Genomic DNA, 21,658 nt, shown 5'->3' on the forward strand with positions numbered 1-21,658 from the left:
TGACATATCAAGTGATTATTTCAATTAAGTAGTGAACAAACGAACAGAAGTCCTTTTTAAAATATTTATACCCAATATCTTTTCATCATCGCTATATACATATTTACATGGCTGGGAAGACCTTGGCCTTTAATGCAAGGCAGTTTTCAAAATAAGAATCTGTCTGAGCAACCATAACACAACACAGTTAACAGTGCATATGCCGATTATCACATCACGGCACGAATATGGTCTCTACCAAATACAAACACGCATAGAAAAAGACTACTCCAAAAACACCATCACGCCATTTATTTATATAGCAAATACTAGTCGGGCTATTTTAAACACAACCACAACATTTACTTAGCAAGTACTGTGTAACCAAAAGGAAACAGACTGACAACGTACACAACCGTTACTCACCAAACAGGCACACAACAATATTAGTAGAAAAACATAACAAGCCAACACACACTCCATATAAGACATACGACATCTATTTACCCAGCGACTTTCCTTGAAAAGCTTCTTCCAGGCAGAATATCTTGAGATCGTCCCAAGAACAAGTCATGCTGCCCATGTAACCCTCCAGCCTTCATGGGTTGAGGGAATGGCTGCTTTATAGATGCTCTACCAGAGCCAATGCTCATGTTGCCAAGCTTCTCAGCAGCATCAGAGACACGAGTTTTCACCGTGGAACCAACCACTGACACACAAGACAGTACAATTAGGAACCAATACAACAAGTAATATGGAAGTACATAAAGTCACGCTACTAGTTGAAAAGTAAAAAGCTCAAGAGTTCAAACGCACAGGGGATATTCCTTGCAGGAGGACGATATTTTGCTGGTTGTTGTTTAATAGAAGACCCTTTCAGGGGTTTATCATTCCTAGTTGCATCCTGGATGACAACAATTTGGGCAATAATTAGACACTGATATAACACAGCATATACCTATGATACTGATATATATAAACTGATATAATTAAAAGTTCCTCAAGGCCAACTTACCTGATAATTCATTTGCAACTTCCTCTGGACACCTGCTGCAAAGAGATCATATAGAAAAAACAATGTATGCATTAAACAAAGAAAATAAACCATTTGTGCAAAACGAAAATGGAACAGTGGTGTTTTCATGTCTGGAATTGAAACAGAAGATGGTGTTTTTAAAAGATCTTTAGGAAGAGTAATAGCTCCTACAATATTTATATATTACCTGGGCTAAATTGAGACTTGACGGGAGAAAAGCTGCTACTAGCCTTTGGGTTGGTTAAAGTACTGGAAGACCACCTGTTGGTTTTTTGCTCTGAGGAACCCTTCATTCCAGCTGCAACCACCAAAGATTTCATAAGTACTTCATATACATAAAATCTAATTACTTTCAAAGAGAGCTTCAATAACTATAAAAACAAACCAGATGGAGGCGTCTTAGAGACAGCAGTCTTAGAGCGTAATGATGGAGGTACATAAAAGCAACTCTGCAATATCATAAACGATATCAGTTCAATTATATCTAAACAAGAGAGAAAATTGATACTGAGAATACATGAATCAAGAGGAACAAGTTTGCCACCTGAAAGAAACGGTGCTGAAGTACTTCAACCGCAGTTGGCCTCTTGCAAGGATCCCACGAACAAAGTGACTGCAGGAAAAAAGAAAAAATGAAAAACCAAGTAACATGAGCTCCATTCATCTCTTCACTTTCCATATTGCAAAACATCATGAAGAGGAATGTACACAAAAAAGAAGGGTTTTCCTTCATTCAGCAAAGATGTATCAAACACATATTCAGAAGATAGACATAATTGCATCATCAAGTCCTTACAGTGATTAGATTAATTGCATCCTCACTGGCAGATGGGAGTAATACAGACAGATTTACACCAGGCATCTGTCACACCAAGCCATAAAGGAAAATGTCAAACAAATTTAACCAAATACTAAGAGGTATCACCAATAGACATTATAATTTCTACATATGTCGAAATATAAATGGAAAAGGGGAGAAAGAGAACTCCTAGGATTAAAAAATCAAAACTGCATGATGGGGAGAGAACGTGTCAAGGAGAACATATTGGACCTGTGGAAACTGATAATTGATAGCACCAGCAAGTTCGTGCCCATGAGCCCATTCACTCTTTGATGGAGTACCTATAACACTGCATATTTTGTAAATCTCATCTGCTTCACTGCACCGAAAAAGAGAGACAATTATCAGCAAAAAGAAAAACAAATGGAAAGAAAAGGATTACCCTAGACCCCAACAACCCATTATGAAAGTAAACATCTATAGAAGTTAACAGCAACACAGCACTGATACAGGAAAGGAACATTACAACCCAGAACCATCCCACCTCTGCCACAACCAATCTATATAAAAATACCAGTGCATAAATTAAACTAAAATTCACCTGTAGTCCAAAAAATATAGAAGAAAATGCATTAACAAAGGAAAAAGAATCACAAATGAATGCACAGTTGCAGACCTTGAACCAGGGAATAGAGGACGGAGAGTTAATAGCTCAGCCATTATTGCACCCATTGCCCACATATCTGTATATAAGAGAGGCAATCAATATAAACAGAAGGAAAGCAATAGATTGCCCAACAAGGAGAACGACAAAAATATGTACATCTAGATATATATAGTTCAACACTCACCGACAGCAGGACCATATATTGGTGATTGTAGAAGAACTTCAGGGGCACGATACCTGTACTTCCACATGATAGCCATTTAAAAAAAAAGGAAAATAAGAATACACCCCAGTAAATGCCCCAATAAGATAAAAACAGCACAGGGATGCACTGACCAGCGTGTTGAGACATATTCTGTATATGGGGGCTTAGAATTGATCTCCCGAGCAAGACCGAAATCAGCAATTTTTATTGTATCTTTTGAAACCAGCAAGTTCTCTGTACAGCAATCAGAAGTACATGTAAATACTTGTCAGATCACCATCTAGAAATAAAGTCTTGAAAAAAAAAAGTCCAATGAAATGTGCCATAATATGGAAGTCATGCACTTAAAGTCAGATCCAAAATAAGAAGAGAAGAGTTGGAAATTCAATCCTGCAGGGGAAATGCAAAAGGGAGAAAGCATATCCAGCTTTAGTCTTTTCACCATCAAAATAGAAATTATATCCAATATCCAGTTTACTTTTAACTCTTTAATTTCATGAATGACGAGATTCTCATAGAAGCTGAGATCAAACTAAGACAAAGGAAATCAACAATGATCACCTGGCTTAAGGTCACGATGGAAATATCCACGTTGATGCATGTTTGCAAGACCTTGAAATATTTGGAAGCACCAATTTCTCACTTCTGATTCTAAGAAAAGCTTAGGCCTATCTTTCATAAGGTGATATAAGTTGCACTCCTGACAATAATCCACAAAGAAATAGATCAGTAAATGTAACTAATACATAGAAAATGTAGATTGTCAAGAAGCACCATGTACCATGTATTCGAACACAAAGTATAATATGTCATTCTCCCTAATCACTTCCTTGAGCTTAACGATATTTGGATGACTCATTTTCCTCAATGACTGCAAAATAATTGGCCATCAGTTAAGTTCCTGAAGAGGGAAATGCAAGGGAATTCATATTAAGACAGAATATTATTTTACCTTGACTTCTCTCAAGTTGATGCATTCTTCCCATGAATAATACTTCTTCTTCATTTTCTTAATTGCAACCTGCAGTACATGAGCAATAGTTTCAGAAGAACTTCCAAATGCAGCAAATATCTCTTGTTTGCTAAGACGACTAAACCTACCACTTCACCAGACTGTTTATTTAAAGCTCGCCACACACTACCAAATGTACCATTACCAACTTCCTTAATTACCTTGTACCTGTACCATAAATGGAACAATTTGAGCATAAACTGAGAACAAATAATGCTAACGTAAGGAAAACACGAATCCATCACACCTTTCCATCTTTGCTGATGTTTCAGTAAAGCACAAAGGACACCTGTTTATAGGAGATCTAGAGACAATAAAACAACGTGGAGTTGTTCCTCTTCACTAGTCGGCTGGAAAAGAGAATTTACTAAATAGGAATTAGTACCCTGGCTGATTCAGCAAAATCAACCGTTAGTTTTCTGCTATAGCACAGACGAAGGCAAAACCAGTAGGGATAAGATGGATGGACTTCACAGCCTTATTCATCAAATATACCGCATCTATAATACCACCATCATAACAAGGCAGAGAAAGCAAGGAAACATAGATGCTGAAGAGCATTTTGATCTCACTTCACAACTAAACAAGACCCGAAACAAGCCCAATTCAACACGATGAATTATCAACTCAAGATCTAGTTGGAAGTGTTTCTCAAAAGTCAATAGCTCCTTGCTTCAAATATGCACTAATCTGATACCAATACTCCAGTTAACAGAATCCTGATGAAGATTCCTAGAGAAACTATGACAAAAGTGTGTACAAATGCAATCTAACACTCAACGATGCAAGGAAACATCTGCTGAATTTAGCTCACCCTGCATTTGGGCAGAAGAGACGGCAAGAATTAGGGTGACACTATTACAAACATAGATGGCTGTATAAGCAAACAAAAAGCCCATATTAGTACCTCAGAGGTAGGCCTCGAAGGATCCAGGTTGGGTGTTGTACTGGTGATGAACTAGCAACAGTAGACTTGCCGAGGTACTTAACAGTACAGTAACAACTGACATCATAACAAGGAGTGCAGCTTATTTGTGGAATTGAAAACATCCAACACCTAGCTCATACAGAATTCGCATTTGGCCTCCTGCACTGATAATTCAATAGAGGCTGTTCACTAAGTGCAATTGACAAAAGAAACAAGAAGGAAATCTCCAGGGATGAGGAACCGCCAATCAAGGACTTCCTGAAATGAAAAGGCTCGGCACTCGATGCGATCTGAGCAGAGGTACAATTGCTCCATGTCCTAAGTAATATTAATACCCTGGAATTGAACTCTACCGAATCCTGGAAAAGCATAACCAAGGGGAAAAACTTCAGAAAGATGATGGTGGAACATCATTTAACTAACTAAAAAATGCAAAGAACTTGCCAGCACTTAAAAGGGACCTCGTCAAATTTACTTAACAAAATGCACACTAAACAGGAATGCAGGCATACAAACCTGTTATCCCCATGATCATATTTAAGACACTTATAAATGCCGTCAAACATACACAAGGCAGTAACAAATATTTAAAATATGAATACTATATTGTGAATCTCATGAAAATTTCATCAACTTTAGCATCTCAAAGCTGAATAATACCAACGAATACTCACAACATGCATACATAATCAAATCATTGAATTGCATTACAAGTTCATACATGTAAAAGCCTACATTATGGTGCATCTCACTGCAGTGACTATCTAATCAGCAGTCAGATCGACAAAAGAATCACTTCGACAGCTATGCACACTAGATCCATTACAAAATAGTCATAAAAAGCGCACACACATAAAACTGTGTAGTAAGGTGTACCTCACAGCCATTTATTTATCCAGTAAACAGTTACATCACCAAAATTAAATATCTTAAAACACCAAAGCAACTACTTTGAACACCTAGAAGAACAATCAATTTTCTAACTTCTAACAACTTAATTTTTACCCTCAAAAGGCCAAAAATCCACAATTTTCAGCACGACTCACCAAACCAATCAACCGAGCCTAAATCAAAACTAGTTGCACAAATCCTCACCATTTATTCAGCTCTATCTAAGCTCACATCTCATTCCAATACTCAACAATTCGAGTAAAAACAAAAATTCTCTAATCTCTAAATCACCATTACAACCTACAAACTCCATTCAGACGAAACTTAACCAATTACAGCGACAAAAAACAAAGCCTCAATACAAAGGAACCGGAATCACTTAATCAAAATCGATTAAATCAATCTTATTTTACACAATCAGCTCCATAACTGAACAAACCTCACACAAACACATAATAAAACTCAATCACGCAAATCTTCAAATAAATTTCACATAAACACATAACATTTCCAGAAAAAAAAATCATATAACACATCAAATTCAAAACACTCAATAATTCAACAAATTGCAATTAGCAACACCTCGCTCTCATAATTCAACCTCAAACACACAGATCCATAGCAAACAAATACATTCAGATCCAACCACAAACTCTTACAAAAACACCTAAAAAATCACAAAAAATTTATAGAAAAAATTTACCTGTGGGTGAAACGGCATAACCTAGGGAAGCCACGGAAGAGAGAAAAGGAGAATCCAGAGCTTAACTATACCAAACCCTAACAAACTGATTATTTATTTCGAAATTGAATAATTTTTTTCACTCTGTGATATATATATATATATATATATATATATATATATTTTTCGCCTGTCTGCAAAATGGAAGTTTTAAGAGGGCATTGAGTATTTATTTTGATGGTGATGATGATGCCAATCTTCGCTTTGTGGGCAAGAAAAGGTTAAAAATTAAAAATACAAAAAAAAGTGGAAATAAAATAAAATAAAACCAAACCTAATTATTATAACCGTGTGTAAACATTTTATTTTATTGGTTATTTACTTTTTAAATTATTATAACCGTGCGTAACATTTTATTTTATTGGTTATTTACCTTTTAAGGAAGACAGAATAGTGTTTGGTTCGGTTCGATTTGATTTAATTGGATTTTATGTATTTTTTATTTAATTTATTGATTTTTAGTTTATTAATGTATATACACCAATAATTAAATTAATAAGTTACTTGTGATTTATTTTTATTTGTCGATTTTTAATTATTAACGATTTTAAATTTTTTATTTAATATATAAAAAAATATTTACAAGAATAAAGATGGAGTATACATTCTACATTGATCAATTTTATTTTAAGATGAAATTGATTAATTTCTTTATAAAGAGGCATACAATAAATAGTGGAAATAATATCAATTAATTGTTTGTGTTTTTTATAATCAAATCTAAAATGAGAAGAGAGAATGTAATACTAGTTTATATCGATAAGAGAGAACGTATTGCAATTCAGAGGCTGAAACGATAGTTTGTGTTATACCTTCGAAAATAATTTTAAAATTTAAAAAATAGAATTGATAAAATATTAAAATCATTGTTATATAATTAAAAGTAAAATAATACTTTTAATATAACTTTATTAAAATATAAATTTATCTATCAACCAAAATTATAAAATCAATAACTCAATAAAATATGTTATAAATATTTTAAAATTGTTAATCTAATAGTTATAAATTAGTTGTGTTTTTGTAAGAAAAATTATCGATCCACAATCCTAATTAATGACATAATGAATTAGTGTTTTTGTGTTATTTACCCTTTTTTAACTTACTTTTTCATACTTCTTGCGTTTATGATTATGTTTGTATTACTTTTTTTTTTATTATGGTTGTCTTACTTTTTTTTTAGATCATTCTATCAAGAATGCTTAATTTTTTATTATTAAATTTATATTTTTATATAATATAATTAAAATTATTGAATTGAGAAATATTTTAATATGTTTTATATCTTTGATTTAAAATCATAGAATTTAAAATTATTTTTTAATTAAATTACATGTCAAATTAAAATCAAATAAATAAATTTGAAAATAAAATATATTTAGTCTTTTTGTATTGATCACTTTTGTTTAATATCTTTTTTCATTTGCTTCTTTCAAATTCAAACAATCGGTTATTATTAATACGAAGGGAAATGCTAAATATACAAAAAAAATGGTTTTTTTAAATATTGTTTTTAAAAAAAATAATAATCTTTTTTTTATTATTAATTAAAATGTATTAAAAATACATATTACTATTAACTAATTAATTGGACCATTTTGACAATTTTTTAGTTAGGTACATCTCAATATCAAAATATATCTTTTATATAATAGCCTTCCATTAATAGTATTAGAGTGACTTCATACTTCATAGTGTTAGTTCTTAAAATTTATTATAGGTTAATTTTACATATTTAAATACTTGATTTTGGCCTTTTTAAGTTTAAAATAGAATAAATAAAATTTTGGTCCATAAAATAAGTGATGAATTACTTTTTTGTCTTTATGATATTGTGCTAAGCAAATTAAATCTTCAATAAATTGAGTTTTCATTTTAATATGTTTATTTGGAAACATTCACAAAGTAATCATCTTTATTAATTGTTCCATAACTTAAGTTTTATGTTAAATTTATATTTATATGGTCACTTTGTTTGATAGTAACTGATCTTATAAATAATCAAATATAACATAGTTCTATCTAAAAATCATAAATACATATTTTAATTATTTAAAGAGGAAATATACTAATTTATATATCATGAAAATTAAAATTAAATTCATTAATAATTAATAACTCAAAAGTGATAACATCCTCTCTTTTTTTAATTTTTAATTTTCTTTTTTTATAAGTTGAAACTTTCAAATGGTAATCATCAGAATGTTATTGCAATATTCATTTAATAAAAAATCTTCCTAATTGGGATCTATACCTTTCCCCTTTTTCGGCGTCGGTATGATATTTATATTGAAATTCAAATAAATTTAAATGTGTATTACATAATTTACATTTTAAAAGGGCATATTTTAACAAATTTATTTTGATTTTAAAAATTTAAATTCACATTTTATAATTAAAAAAGAAATCTCAATAAATTCAGTATCGATTAGAATATATGCCTACTATTTTAGGACCCCAAATTCTTCATAAATTGACGTACTGGACGGTGCTATGATCCCAAAATTCCTCAATATACTGAGGAATAAATATATTTATTTATGACGTAGGTTTCTTTAATACTATAATTTTAATTTTTATCACATAAATTGAGATAAACTTTTTTTTTGCGAACAGTGAAAATAAAATTATAATAAATTTCTTCGTATTTAATTAGACATTTTGAGTTTGATTTTTTTTAAAAAAGAAAATCTTGTTAGAAGTGTTGCTATCAGAAATGAGTCTATTAATCACAAATCTCTAGTTAACAAAATTTCGATGTAGATATCGAAATACAATTTTTTTAAAAAAAATTAATTATGTTAAGTGATATGTTCTATTGGTTTTGTTGTAACATTGCTAAAACAAGATCTAATTTTACTTTAATAAATGATTAGATGCTTAGTGTATTATCTTTGTTTTGGATTAGAATATTTCACAAAAAGTGATATGCCATTTCACATAAGAATTTTTTGTTACTACTTTTGTAAATTAAAGAATATTCGATTTAAAGCCTTAGCCCTTTTTATAAGCAAGTGGTAATTAAATCATGAAATAAAGTTGTGTCATCTTATAGGTCTAAATACAATGATCTTAATATCATTTTCTACTTTACCAATCTTATCTTTAAAGTCTTACTTTTTAGCCGCGTTTGATACAATTTAAAATGTTTTCTCAAAAATAATTTATTTGTTTTATTATTATTAGATAAAGAAGTAAATATATAGTTATCGATGATTAATCGAAAAATTATTTTTTTATTTAATAATAAAATTAAAATTATATATATTTTATTATTTTCATAACATACTTGTGAAATTACGATAAGATTGTTACTATTGTATATATATATAATATAATGACAGATTTCTTTATCAAATAAAAAAAATTCAATTTTATATTAAAGAAAGAATCTAATATTCAATGATCATATCATAATATTAAAAAAAAATGTTTTTTTGACGAAAGGAGTGATTGACACTAACAAAGTTGAATGCACAAGAAGGAAGTATTCAACATAGACAAATTAATTGTTTTATGCAAAACAAAATTATTATTATTTTTGCCATTTTATTTGACTAGCTCTCAAATTTTATGTATTAATTCATTCATATGGATAAATGTGAAATAATAGTATGGTAAATTAAACTCATAGTTTAGGTATTATAATCTCTACTTAAGAATTAGTCTTATTCAGAGCATAATATTATTATCCATATAAAAATCAGTTTACTATTGAAAGTGTAGTAATTCTTTTTGTCTAAATGTAAACATTATTAAAACATTATTAAAATAATTAATTTCTCTATTGATAATATACATGTATCCTTATTTTACATTAATTTTATCACACATCAGAAAATACTTACTCCACTATTTTATATCACTAAATATATACTCTATTTTACATGGTCCAGAAGGGGAAAAAAAACTATTTTTTAAAATATTTTTTTATCTGTCATTTTTTTTGTCTTTTTAGTTTTTCCCAATAAAAATAGGTGTAAACCCATGTGAGCATACCAAGTTTCTGTTGGAGTTAATTGTCTTATTCAAAACAATTTTTTTGTTTGAAAATTGAAATTAAAAAAAATTGTCTTTACCCTCATTCAAAGTAAAATTAGTGAGCCGTATAATAATCTATTCAAATCACTTAATACAATTTAATAAGATTTATTGTAAAAAAATAGAAGTACTAAACTATAGCTTTGATTTGATTATTTGATATTCTAAATTTACTGTTTCAAATTTTGGATAATATAGATTTAGAGTATAGTGTTTATTTAAGTAGAACACTTTTGATTATAAACTTTTTCATTACGAAGGCTCAAATTTAAAAGAATTTTAAAAGAATTTTATTTATCTCATTATTTTATTGTTCTATTATTAAAAGATTATGATATTTTTATAAACATATCTTACGGAATATTATTGATAATCAGTAAATTTCAATAGAGATTTATCAAATAAATTTTCAGCGAACACATTTTACAAGAATTCCATTAAATTGTCATAAATTGAAATATATATATATATATATATATATATATATATATATATATATTCTTAGTGTTCAATGTTTGCATTGAAAATTTAACTAGATTCAATTTGCACACTACGTAATCTATTTGAAGATGAGACCCCTAACAAAAATTTTTGATATATTATAGTCTATATATATCAACGGACACATATAATATAAATCAAAGAGAGGTCACAAAAATAGGAAAATAGAAACCATATGTATCGACATGAATTGCGCTACTATAATTTAGGATCTTTCATACTTAATTAAAAATCTCAAATTTAAAATTATTTTTTTAAAAAAAATATGAGCTTTACAATTTAGTCATATCATCGTAATAATATATCGAACGCCAAATAAAAAATTTATTGATACCATATGTTATCTAGAATAGAGGACTTTTGTATCAGAAACAGGTGGAATATTGTGTATAGTAGTTGGCATTTTAGCAAATTGGTGAGTGGGTGAGGTGTACAACTAGTGCAAACGTGTTAGAAAAAACAGCCAAACAAATTAACTACATATATATTTCTTGTAACACAATTCCCAATATTATCTAAAAGAATATAAAAAGAGCCGGAAATTTAAATAAGCCACAAAAATATAGAAGTGATCCAAATAAGTCACTATTTTAGTTACTAACTAAAATAAGTTTAGTGGAAAAAAAAGTTTTACTTTATCCAATTTTTCAAACGTTTTTCGTTAGTGTTATAACGTGTATTTTTAATGTATTACGAAGTTTTTTCTTACACTTTATAAATTGAAACTTTTTCTTCCATTTTATAAAATGGAACTTTTTCTTCCACTTTATAAAAAAATGTTTTACCTTTTCACCTTCTCCTTCTCTCTTTCACTTTCATGATTTCTAAGCTTTTTTACACTTTGTAGATTAATATTGATGGTTCAGTTGTCGGTTTGGGACCATCAATGTTAATCTTCAAAGTGTAAAAAAGCTTAGGAGCCATGAAGTGAAAGAGAGAAGAAGAAGGTGAAAAGGTAAAGTAATTTTCTATAAAGTGAAAGATTTTCTTTCACTTAATAAAGTGGAAGAAAAAGTTCCATTTTATAAAGTGTAAAAAGAATTTCGTTATATATTAAAAATACATGTTGTGACACTAACGAAAAATATTTAAAAATTAGATAAAGTGGAACTTTTTCTTCCACTGAGCTTATTTTAATTAGTAACTAAAATAATGGCTTATTTTAATCATTTTTATATTTTTGTGGCTTATTTGAATTTCCGACTCATATAAAATTGTGTTTTATTAGATGTATGTAAAGGGAAATATATATATAAAATATAACTTAAAGTTTATATAATCGCCAGGTTTGAATGAGATATTACATGATAGAAAAAATTAATAAGATTTTGTTGGGCAAAAAACAATATGTACATGAAATTTCATTAATATATATATATACACATTATCCATTGTAGTGTTTCTTTTGAAATGAAAGTTTAATATTTGACATAAGAGTCCAACTTCATACTCATGTCAAATTTCATATTCAAGATTTTAACTTCAATCCAATAAAGTATAAGTTTAATTTTTAAACAACTAAACATGAAATAATTTTATAATTTTAGATGTTCGTCTTAAATTAGTAGTTGAGGTAGTATTAACAATTAGTCATCCATCTTCAAATAGGTCAAATTTGTTCATGTTAGAGATAATATTAATAACAAATCACTTAACAAATTTGCATATAAATTCAAGATTATTTCTACTTTAGATAGATATTTATGATCTTTAATAATGATCTAATTACCAATCAAGAATGAGACAATGGTACCAAGGTAAGGTGAGTGAAGATGACAAAAACCTCTCTTTAATCATCCATGATTTAATCCCGTCTTGTTGTCATCCCTACGAAGACAACCTTTTATTAGGTAGAATTATTTTTTTTGATAACACTAAAATCTAAACAATAGGTTAAAAGAAAAGACGAAAGCACATTTCTGGAATCTAATCTAGTAGATGTAGCATAAATGGACCATTCTATTCTTTTGGATGCCACCAAAATGATAAAATAGAAGGAGTCTCGAGTTCAAATCATAAGATAATTAAAAAAAACTTCTTATAAGAAGAATTTCTTTCTAATTGACATGTGAATCTGTACGAGATCTTTACCAAAATAGCTAGGTATACATAAATCATACACTATAACACAGTTATGTATATATTTTATATATATATATATATATATAAAAAACTATTATTAATTTAAGATAACATGTTACACGATTATAAAGATATTGACTATTTGAATTATTTCTTGTATCCAAATTAGTTTGAGATTCTAAGAAGCTTTGGGACTTGTTTAGGGGTTTGGTGGATTCCATTTTTGGCCAATAAATGATCTCAAAGTTGATTTTTGTTAATTGATAAATACTACTAACATTCTTACTTAACTTTTACACTACTCAAACATCAAACAACTAAAGCAAGTCTCATTTTGTCAACATCAAATATGTTAAATCCTCTTGTATATAATAATCAATCTTGTCATCTCAAGGTTCAAACAAATTCAACAATTGCACAAAAGAGTGAAAGAGAATAATATAGATAATTTTGAAATAAGATATAAGTATTCTTATCAATTACTACTTTTGGGATAAGATTAGTAATTAATATTTAAATAAGTTATTCATGCAAAAAATAAAATAACAGAAGTCCTCTTGATATCTCAAATATTTTTTCTTCTAAATAAAGTAGTGGATCTTATTTTTGTAAACAATTATATGATTTTAAACATCCTATCATTGAACCAATTATCCTCAAAATCTAGAATAACAATCCAAAATTGACATGACACATAAATAATTTTAATGATGCAACTATAAATGAATTCATTAATTTGGGAAACTACAAGTGCAAGTGAACAATTTAGTGCACAAAACATCTCGCATATCCGAAAAAGCACCACATGAAAAAAAAAAAAGCATTCAAAGAATAATGGAACATCATGTAAGATACTACTACTTTTCATGAGCTAGATAGAAGCACTTTGACAATAAAAATAGAGCTTAGTTATTATTACATCCAAGAAGTCTTCCAAATGAACAAATCTAACTAGGTACATAAGGAGCTGCAATGTTTTTTTTTCCCAAAAAAATAAAATAAAAATAGAATACAACCAAAGATTAAAACGCTCCGTCTTTTTATAATCGAGAAATCTCCGAGGGCCAGCTGATCCACAAAGAAAAACCTTTGGGCCTTAACAAAGAATGTATTGCATGAACAAGCCATCATAATATGGTTAATTCTTGGCTATTGATTCTTCAATTCAAAATCTCAATCTCCAATGATTTGTTGAACAAAATGATATATATATAATATATAAGCTGTATGGACTTACTTATCTCCTATGATGCCAATATTAAATATATAACTTTTTCTCTCCATTATCAGCAACTGTGTTTTATGCTATGATGTTCAAAGTTGTTCATGAATTTTGCTTTGAATACCATAACTTCTTCTGGCAAATCAATATCTTCTCCTTCTCTACGCCGTATTCTGTTTCTTCCTTACGACAGCTCCATCTCATCCCCTTAGCCATAGTAGCAATAGTGTCTACGAAATAGCTGGATTCTCGGATTATAGCATAACCGTTGGGCCGTAAAATACGATCCATTTCCAGAAGAACATATTTCATTTCACATCTGCACGATACACGTAACTCATGTCAGGAGGGAGGGAAACGGTTGCCAGATTAAACATAGATGCTTGGCAATTAGTTAGAAGCAGAAGCAAAGCTGGGATATAAAAGCTTATGGGTTATGGCTTCTGATTTGTTTAAGTTTTTAATGGGTTCTAAATGTGTACATATTCAATGTGGTCAAATACAGGGTTTCAAGTTTGAACCAAAGACGTCGAGTTCAGCTGAACCCCTGGACAACACTTTAGCTCCGCCTTGATTGGAAGATGGTCAAACGACTCACTAAAAGATGCAATTAAAGGTATGACTTTCGAGGGAGATGCAAATGACAAAGGATAAAATGCAACTAAGATACGAAGCAGCTTGAACATGAGATGCAAATGCACTTACCTATGACTTTCGGCAGAGAAGAGGCCATCAAGATGCAGAAGATCGTATGTCCGAGGATATGTTGAGAAAGCCTCACACCTATAGAACAGCAAACAAATTTTTTTCTAAGCATAATGAAAAAGAGCAATTGTAGTAGTCTAGGAGTTTTTTGCATGTAAATTGTAATTACCAGTCATGAATTGTTCCAATAAGACCCCTATCGTAGACCACAGAAAGTGTATTCGGTGCGTAAGATGAAACCACATTCATGACCCACAACGGATCATCGATCACAGCAGCAGCGAAACCTCCATAAAAGGTGTTCATGTCCATTACATTTCTGATCTTGTCAGTCCCAAGTGCAGGGAGCAACTTCTTGTAGTGTTTTGCCCGAGCCTTCCATTTACCATCATCATGCTTGAAGGAACCAGCACTACCTCCACGAACATCAGAAACGCGTTCAGGAGCAGTGTGCAATCTTTCTGGCCACTTGGGGAGGGCATCCAACTTGACTTTCTTAGCAGCTGGATTTGGAACAACTACACAAGGACGAAGAGGGGTGTACCACGCTGAATCAGGTTCAGTACCATCATCACATTTTGAGGGATAGTTGTCAGGATTATCAAGCTTCTTATAGCAGCTATTGTCAGACAGCTTCCGCCACACAGCAATGTCGTCCTTCTTGTTGAATAATTTGAAGCACATTGAAGTTAGTAGTTCTTGTAACTTATCGTAATCTGATTTTTGCTCCTCAATAGTGGTATTCCATCCTCTCCAACGACGTTGATAGTTCACTGGAGGACCAGAGAGGACCCAAAAACCGCCAGGTCGGAGTATACGATGTACCTCAAGAAGGTAAACTCCACCTGAAAATAATGAGGTTGAATTAGTATAACCATCACTGCTAATATCTAGCTAGTTTTGTCTATGCACTAGGCGCAGAGCGTGAATTTGGATACATCCCTATTTACGAATTGGAAAAGCCACGCAATGTAAAATTAAGACACCATACACCTTCAACCTAAATAAGTAGATCACCTACCGAACTCGGTCCATGGAATTAGGCATCTTGAACAATGAGCCATATCAAAGGAGTTTGAAGGGAAAGGAAGACGCTGAGTAGAAATGATGCCCAGAATTGCAGGAATTCCACGTTCCAGAGCAAACTGAACCTGAGCCTGGTGATTGTCCCTTGGGGCAAGAGAGACTGTCAAAATTCCACGATCCAGTAAATCACCTCCCCAGCTTGCTACCTAGAGGAAGATGAAGGAGGAACATTAGGCTTAACCTGAATTCGGAATCAGATACTACAGATAAGTTTTCCCAGGAGAAACATCTATGTTAGTATATTTTGTTTTCCTATCTAGTAATTAGTTGAGACACGATATTGCAATCAGACATAATGTACCAAAAGAATCAGTTATGATTTCAGGCCGGAAATAGCAAAAGGCAACCAAAGACACACTGAAGGACGATGCCTAGGGATAGGGATATCTTCATTTGACTGTAAATAATAGTCTTCAAGAAGAAAAACTAACTAAAATTGCTAGAGAAATGGTTCATGTTTGTAAGCATAATAGAAACAGAAGCTCCACGACAAAGACTCACCCCACATCCAGTATCAATGGCAGTTCGGATTGTCCCATCTTTCATTTGCGGAATCAAATCTTGCATCAAATCAACATAGGCACCAACTCCATTAGGAAACATTGTACCACCACCAGGAAAGAGAAACTTCTCCCCTTCTTTTTTAAGCCAATGTTGATTGGACTTTTGTTTGTTAATCCAATCATATGGAACATTCCTGCAGCCAGATCCGACCAGTAGCTTCAGTAAGGTTCAATGACCACAAGTGAATCGAACAAAGTTCAAGAACATGAATATTACCTGTACCAACACTCATTTTTGCTCTTTGGCCATCTAATAGGCGATTTATAGCCATCTGGTGGGGGTACCAAGCATTCCTGTCTTTCAAAACTAGGAGGGCAATGCCGTTCCAAGAAAGCAAGACGATGGCGACCATACTTGTGCCATCTCTGTGATAGCAACAAAAGGTTATTAACACAACGGACAGAATCACATGATAATAACAAATAAGTATCTCAATGAACAAAATTCAAGAATAAAAAGACTAGAAATCATAATACCTTTGGATCTGTGCATGGAGTATAGTCCTGATACTCAGCACTACATTCAGGAAAAGAAACAGCTTTGATCTGGACAGGTACAGTAGCAGTTCCCGTGGGAGTGTCAACAGCCTTGTTAACAGGCTCAGCTACATATCTCTCCCTTTCAGAGCAAAAAATACCTCCAAGGTAGAAAAAAAGCCCACACAGCACCACAACTGTTAATGGAACTGTGACTTTCCATGAACTTTTATCCGATTGATGAGTTTTTCCATCTTTGTGCTTCATTTTTCCTGATCCTCCTTATCAGCTACCTGCATAAGAGCAAAACAACTGGGTAAATCAATCCAACATTTCAACTAGTAAAATCTCCATGCACACTCTCACTTGGAATTTCTTGAAGTGACTGTTCTAGCAAAATGAATCATCAAGAACAACAATCAAGTTGAAAAGAGCAATCAAGCAAATGAGAGGGGAAAATATGATACCGATCGGCAATCACTACTTTTCTGATAAGAATATGATACTCATCATCTTGTTATAATGAAAAGTAGAAAAGGAAGCAGCTAGCAAATCAAAGAGGAGAAAACACGTTTTCAAGATAGGAATCAGTATCTAATGAACGCAATGATTCCAATATAAATGAAAGATAACGAAAAAAAGGAGTGACATCACAACAATATCCTAATCTCAACACAAAAAGAAAGGGAGATAGAGCAAAATCAGTAGATAATCCGAGAGGTAAAAAAACACTACACTACTCATTACAAAACAAAACTAGTAAACTGGAAAAAGATGATTGTTTTGTGAAAGCATTTTTGGTCCTACAAGAAGCAGAATTTGTGCTTGTGGAAACTATTGAGTAATCGGAAAAGCCAAAGCAGGATAGTATAAATGCTTGACTTAACAAGAAGTGCTCCAAAAAGTATACAACAACAGCCACTTACTGAAAATGCAGTACTCCAATACTTAGATATCTGAATAAACTAGATACAAAATCCTAGTATCCACACAAAAACAAGAGGACAATTAACAGATCTAATCTCAAAAACAGGCTATTAATTAAACTCTTAAAAACCATTAGATTAGATCTGCTGCTGATACTGAAAGTAGGGGTCAAGTTAGAAGTAACATAACATGTTCACTTTATCTTTAAATTTTCCACATGATATAGGGCCCAAAACTTTATCAAATTATGCTGTCCCAATGAGGGCCCTATTAGCCACTAAAGTCAATAATTTAGGGAAGAAATATGAAAAAAAGAACCAAACCAAAGAATTTTTGCACCTAACAACCAAGAATACAAGAAAGGAAAAAAGAACAGTGTAAAAGCTTAGTTCAATAAAGATAAGTTAAGAATACTTCATTTGTTAGTCCACTCCACACAAAAATACACTTGCCGACAGTAATCCCAAACATGAAATGCTTGAAAATGAGCAAAAAAGATTCAATTTTTATGAACATTACACTCTATCCAAGATCAAATCTTTCACTATATAGACATGTTAATTTAATTAAATAAATGAAACCCAAGATCTTATTAACAAAACTCAGAAACCCCAAACGCTGAAAAACAGCAACAAAACAGTAAATCAAAGAAACCCAAGATGGCAAACAGTGGATATAAATGAGAAAGTGACAGAAATGACTCAAAAAATGCAATGATCTGAAAAAGATCTTACAGATAAAATGATATAAACCAAGTACTTACTACATAAACAGAGTTAAGCCCATTAATCAGCTTCTTGATGAAACAATATATACACACACAACAGAACCCAAAAAAGGATAACAGTAAAGTACCTTGTATTTTCAAGAAAAATCTTGAAATACCCCAAATTTCCCCTCACTTTCTGGGCCAGAATCTGTTTTCAAGACTCAATTTTTAACCAACCCCAGATGTAGGGAGAAAGATATAAAGTAGAGGAAGAGATATATGGATATATATACACACTTACATTACATAACAGAGGAGAAGAAAACAGACAACCTTAAATTAATTATTATTATTTATTTTCTTGAAGAAAATCACAAAATAAAAAAAATAAAAACTATTTTTATATCATCTTCTTATCCTTCCCTCTTTGAGATTCTTGGCTTTGTTATCCCCTGTGAATAGCTGTCTTCTTTTCTCTTTTATGGGGGTTTGGAATTTATTGCCATAACTGTTACTCCCTGGGATTTAAATAGTCTTTTGTAGAAATATAATTTTAATTTAAATTTTTTTTATTATAAATTTTTGTATATGATAGATGTTTAATGGTATATATAAATATATATTGTGTGTGAGTAGAGAATACATATTTTTATTTTGTTAATTATTCCATATAAGCAAGTTTTTATTGTTGTGATAGAGAGTAATTTCTTTCCGTTAAAAGCAAATGAATTCTACATTTATTTTTTTTTTAAAAAAGAGAGATTTATTTTATTGGTTTTTTTTTTCTTATTTTGGATTCATGTGTTTATTATTGGGAAAAGAAATCAGAGCCACATATTATGGGATTTAAATAATTCTTTTATTAGATCAGAGGTAAGGTTATTATGTTTGTTCCTTTTTAGTTGTCGTGATTTATTTTTTAGTGTTAAATCATAATAACTATTACGAATATTTTAAGATAAATTTTTCATCATATTGATATATAAAAATTTTTAATTTTTTCTGTATATTTTGAAATATTTAAATTTTTACTTTAAAATATCGAATCAATATAATCTAACTTAATTATAAAAATTAATTAAATTAACTTAAAAAAAAGCATATGAAAATTAAAAAGAGAAAATGTATATTTTGGATAAACATACTGAAATTGACTATATCATTAAGTTTGTTTGTTTTTTGGTTGATAAAATGGTTAAAATACACTACAAATATGGGGGGGGGGGGGGGGAGGATAAAAGTTTAAAAAGTTTTATATATAAAAAAAAAATATTTTTATTAAACTAAATATATTATAAAACTTACTGCTCTTGACTCTCTATTTATGGTTGGGTAGCATAATAATTGGTCAAAAAATATTATTACCCCTTGAATTTCTCTAGTTAGATACCCAAAATTTATGTAATAAAGATGGCTATTTCTATCTTTATTAATTGATTATTGCTAGATATATTCTAACTTTATTTATTGATCTAAACAATTATTGCAAATTATTCTAACATCTTTTTACTATAGTGAGAGAGTTATTGATAGTATATGGTTGCAATAGTTATATTGTATTTACATATAAGTAGAATTTATAAGCATTTAATGTTTTCACCTATCTATTTAATGAACATATGACACATATTTTTACATAATGTTAAGCATTAAATTGTAGTTTATAAATACACATTCAATTATGCTACTCAATTGTAAATGTAATAATATCAATTTTCTTACTTATTACTTTTTTTTCCGGTATTATTTATCATAATTTGTATTTTTAGAGTCAAAACTATAAAATATTCTTTTCGTCCGGTATTATTTGTCATGATTTGTATTTTTAGACTCAAAACTATAAAAATTTTGACTAACACTTTAAGATATCATATTTATATGCAATAAATTGCAATTTATAGTATTTTTCATATAGTTTTAGAATATCTAATTCTTTTATTACAATATCGAATTAATATGATCTAACTTAACTTTGAAGATTAATCAAATCGACTTTTAAAAAACGTAACATGACAAACAATACCGAATAAAAGGAATAGTATTCTCAAATTTAGTAGTGTATCATTTAAGAAAAAAAGAATTAAAAAATGTATTGCATAATTCAAATTAATTATGTATTTACAAAACACACACCAAGTGAAATATAAAGCATGTCAACATTATAATTTTTATATATTTCTTTTCATCTCTATTTATAATTTAATTATTTGTATACAATTAGTGTGATTTTTTTTCTCTCACTCTCATTTCATGGTCCATTTGAAATTTTCTAAACTTTTATGTTCTTTTTATTATTTTATTATGAAACATGTGCACATGACTTTTGACTTTTTTTGAGTTGTGCATTTCATGTAGTTTGGCAAATATTATGTGTGTTTTTTTCTTTATTTTATTCATGATCTTACCTACTAAGCATATTTATGTATTTAAATTTCATATATTTAAAATCTCAATGCACATTTTTTTGTTTGTTTTAAAGAACACATAAGGATTAGATTCAAAGTTAAACTGTTAGAATTTTAATTAATATTTTACGATGTACTTATTCATACATAAAAAATTGTAATTTATATGTATTTTTCTTGTTGAATATTTAATATTTTTATTAAAATATCAAATTAATATAATCTAATTTAACTTTACAGGAAGTAATAACTATTATTAAAGAATTAAAAAATCACAAAAATGGAAATTTGAGCACTGCCAGATTTGGTTTTGTGTTATTTAAGGATTAAAAAATCACATATATGGAAATTTAGCACTGCCAAATTTGTTTTTGTGTCATCAAAGTTTCTTACTTTATACTTTGTTTTGTCTACTTACAAAATAATACTTATATCAACTGTCATCAAAAGGGAAAGTTAACTTTTATTTTTTTTCAGAGAAAAATTTCCAAATCTCTATATAGATTCCTAAAATTTTGGTAATTGTCTTCTTGCCATGCATTATAAAAAAAATTTATTCCCCAGGTCTAAAAAAATAATTAAAAAAATGAAAATGATATTAATGTTTTGCTGCTCCAAAATAAGAGTATTATATTGTCACCAAAATAATTTATATGGGATAATTTATTTTATTTACAAGATTCTGAATTTCTCATTTTA

General features: G+C 30.0%; 2 protein-coding genes across 8 annotated transcripts; both read right to left on the reverse strand.

The window, feature by feature from the left end:
• Positions 1 to 265: 265 nt before the first annotated feature.
• LOC101245779 (cyclin-dependent kinase F-4) lies at positions 266 to 6,440 on the reverse strand. 2 transcript variants are annotated; one of them, XM_010326186.4, is made up of 18 exons: positions 6,203 to 6,440; positions 4,588 to 4,967; positions 3,928 to 4,495; positions 3,770 to 3,848; positions 3,621 to 3,689; positions 3,450 to 3,539; positions 3,230 to 3,368; positions 2,800 to 2,902; positions 2,648 to 2,700; positions 2,473 to 2,539; positions 2,067 to 2,175; positions 1,812 to 1,877; positions 1,560 to 1,628; positions 1,401 to 1,464; positions 1,203 to 1,313; positions 995 to 1,026; positions 796 to 883; positions 266 to 688 (listed from the first exon to the last, which is right to left on the reverse strand). In XM_010326186.4, exons 3-18 carry the CDS (start codon positions 3,933 to 3,935, stop codon positions 483 to 485), a joined length of 1,353 nt encoding a protein of 450 aa, XP_010324488.1. In that variant the 5' UTR covers positions 3,936 to 4,495; positions 4,588 to 4,967; positions 6,203 to 6,440; the 3' UTR covers positions 266 to 482. The 2 variants fall into 2 exon arrangements, with proteins under 2 accessions (XP_010324488.1, XP_010324487.1); XM_010326185.4 differs by having other exon boundaries at positions 995 to 1,029; positions 6,203 to 6,435.
• A 7,310-nt stretch (positions 6,441 to 13,750) lies between these two features.
• Positions 13,751 to 19,210, reverse strand: LOC101246361 (probable methyltransferase PMT20). Of its 6 annotated transcripts, XM_069287668.1 has the most exons (9): positions 18,856 to 19,130; positions 18,701 to 18,762; positions 16,919 to 17,211; positions 16,659 to 16,807; positions 16,380 to 16,575; positions 15,814 to 16,024; positions 14,962 to 15,637; positions 14,793 to 14,870; positions 13,751 to 14,406 (listed from the first exon to the last, which is right to left on the reverse strand). In XM_069287668.1, the coding sequence occupies exons 3-9, from the start codon at positions 17,183 to 17,185 to the stop codon at positions 14,190 to 14,192; spliced, it is 1,794 nt and encodes a 597-aa protein (XP_069143769.1). In that variant the 5' UTR covers positions 17,186 to 17,211; positions 18,701 to 18,762; positions 18,856 to 19,130; the 3' UTR covers positions 13,751 to 14,189. The 6 variants fall into 6 exon arrangements, with proteins under 6 accessions (XP_069143769.1, XP_004244425.1, XP_004244424.1 ...); XM_004244377.5 differs by having other exon boundaries at positions 18,701 to 19,210; XM_004244376.5 differs by lacking the exons at positions 18,701 to 18,762; positions 18,856 to 19,130 and adding an exon at positions 17,845 to 18,219.
• Positions 19,211 to 21,658: the final 2,448 nt, after the last annotated feature.

This window comes from Solanum lycopersicum, chromosome 8 (assembly GCF_036512215.1).
Source record: "Solanum lycopersicum chromosome 8, SLM_r2.1".
NCBI lineage: Eukaryota > Viridiplantae > Streptophyta > Magnoliopsida > Solanales > Solanaceae > Solanum > Solanum lycopersicum.

Bases quoted from the DNA above. Each gene is read 5' to 3' on its own strand.
- LOC101246361 (XM_004244377.5), bottom strand. From the start codon at position 17,185: ATGAAGCACAAAGATGGAAAAACTCATCAATCGGATAAAAGTTCATGG. The intron at 16,808-16,918 runs GTATTATGATTT...TTGCTATCACAG, and splicing joins CTCCATGCACAGATCCAAAG to AGATGGCACAAGTATGGTCG. The intron at 16,576-16,658 runs GTAATATTCATG...ATCTGGCTGCAG, and splicing joins AAAAATGAGTGTTGGTACAG to GAATGTTCCATATGATTGGA.
- LOC101245779 (XM_010326185.4), bottom strand. The intron at 1,314-1,400 runs GTTTGTTTTTAT...TGGTGGTTGCAG, and splicing joins CTCTAAGACGCCTCCATCTG to CTGGAATGAAGGGTTCCTCA. The intron at 1,030-1,202 runs GTAATATATAAA...ATCTCTTTGCAG, and splicing joins CAAGTCTCAATTTAGCCCAG to CAGGTGTCCAGAGGAAGTTG.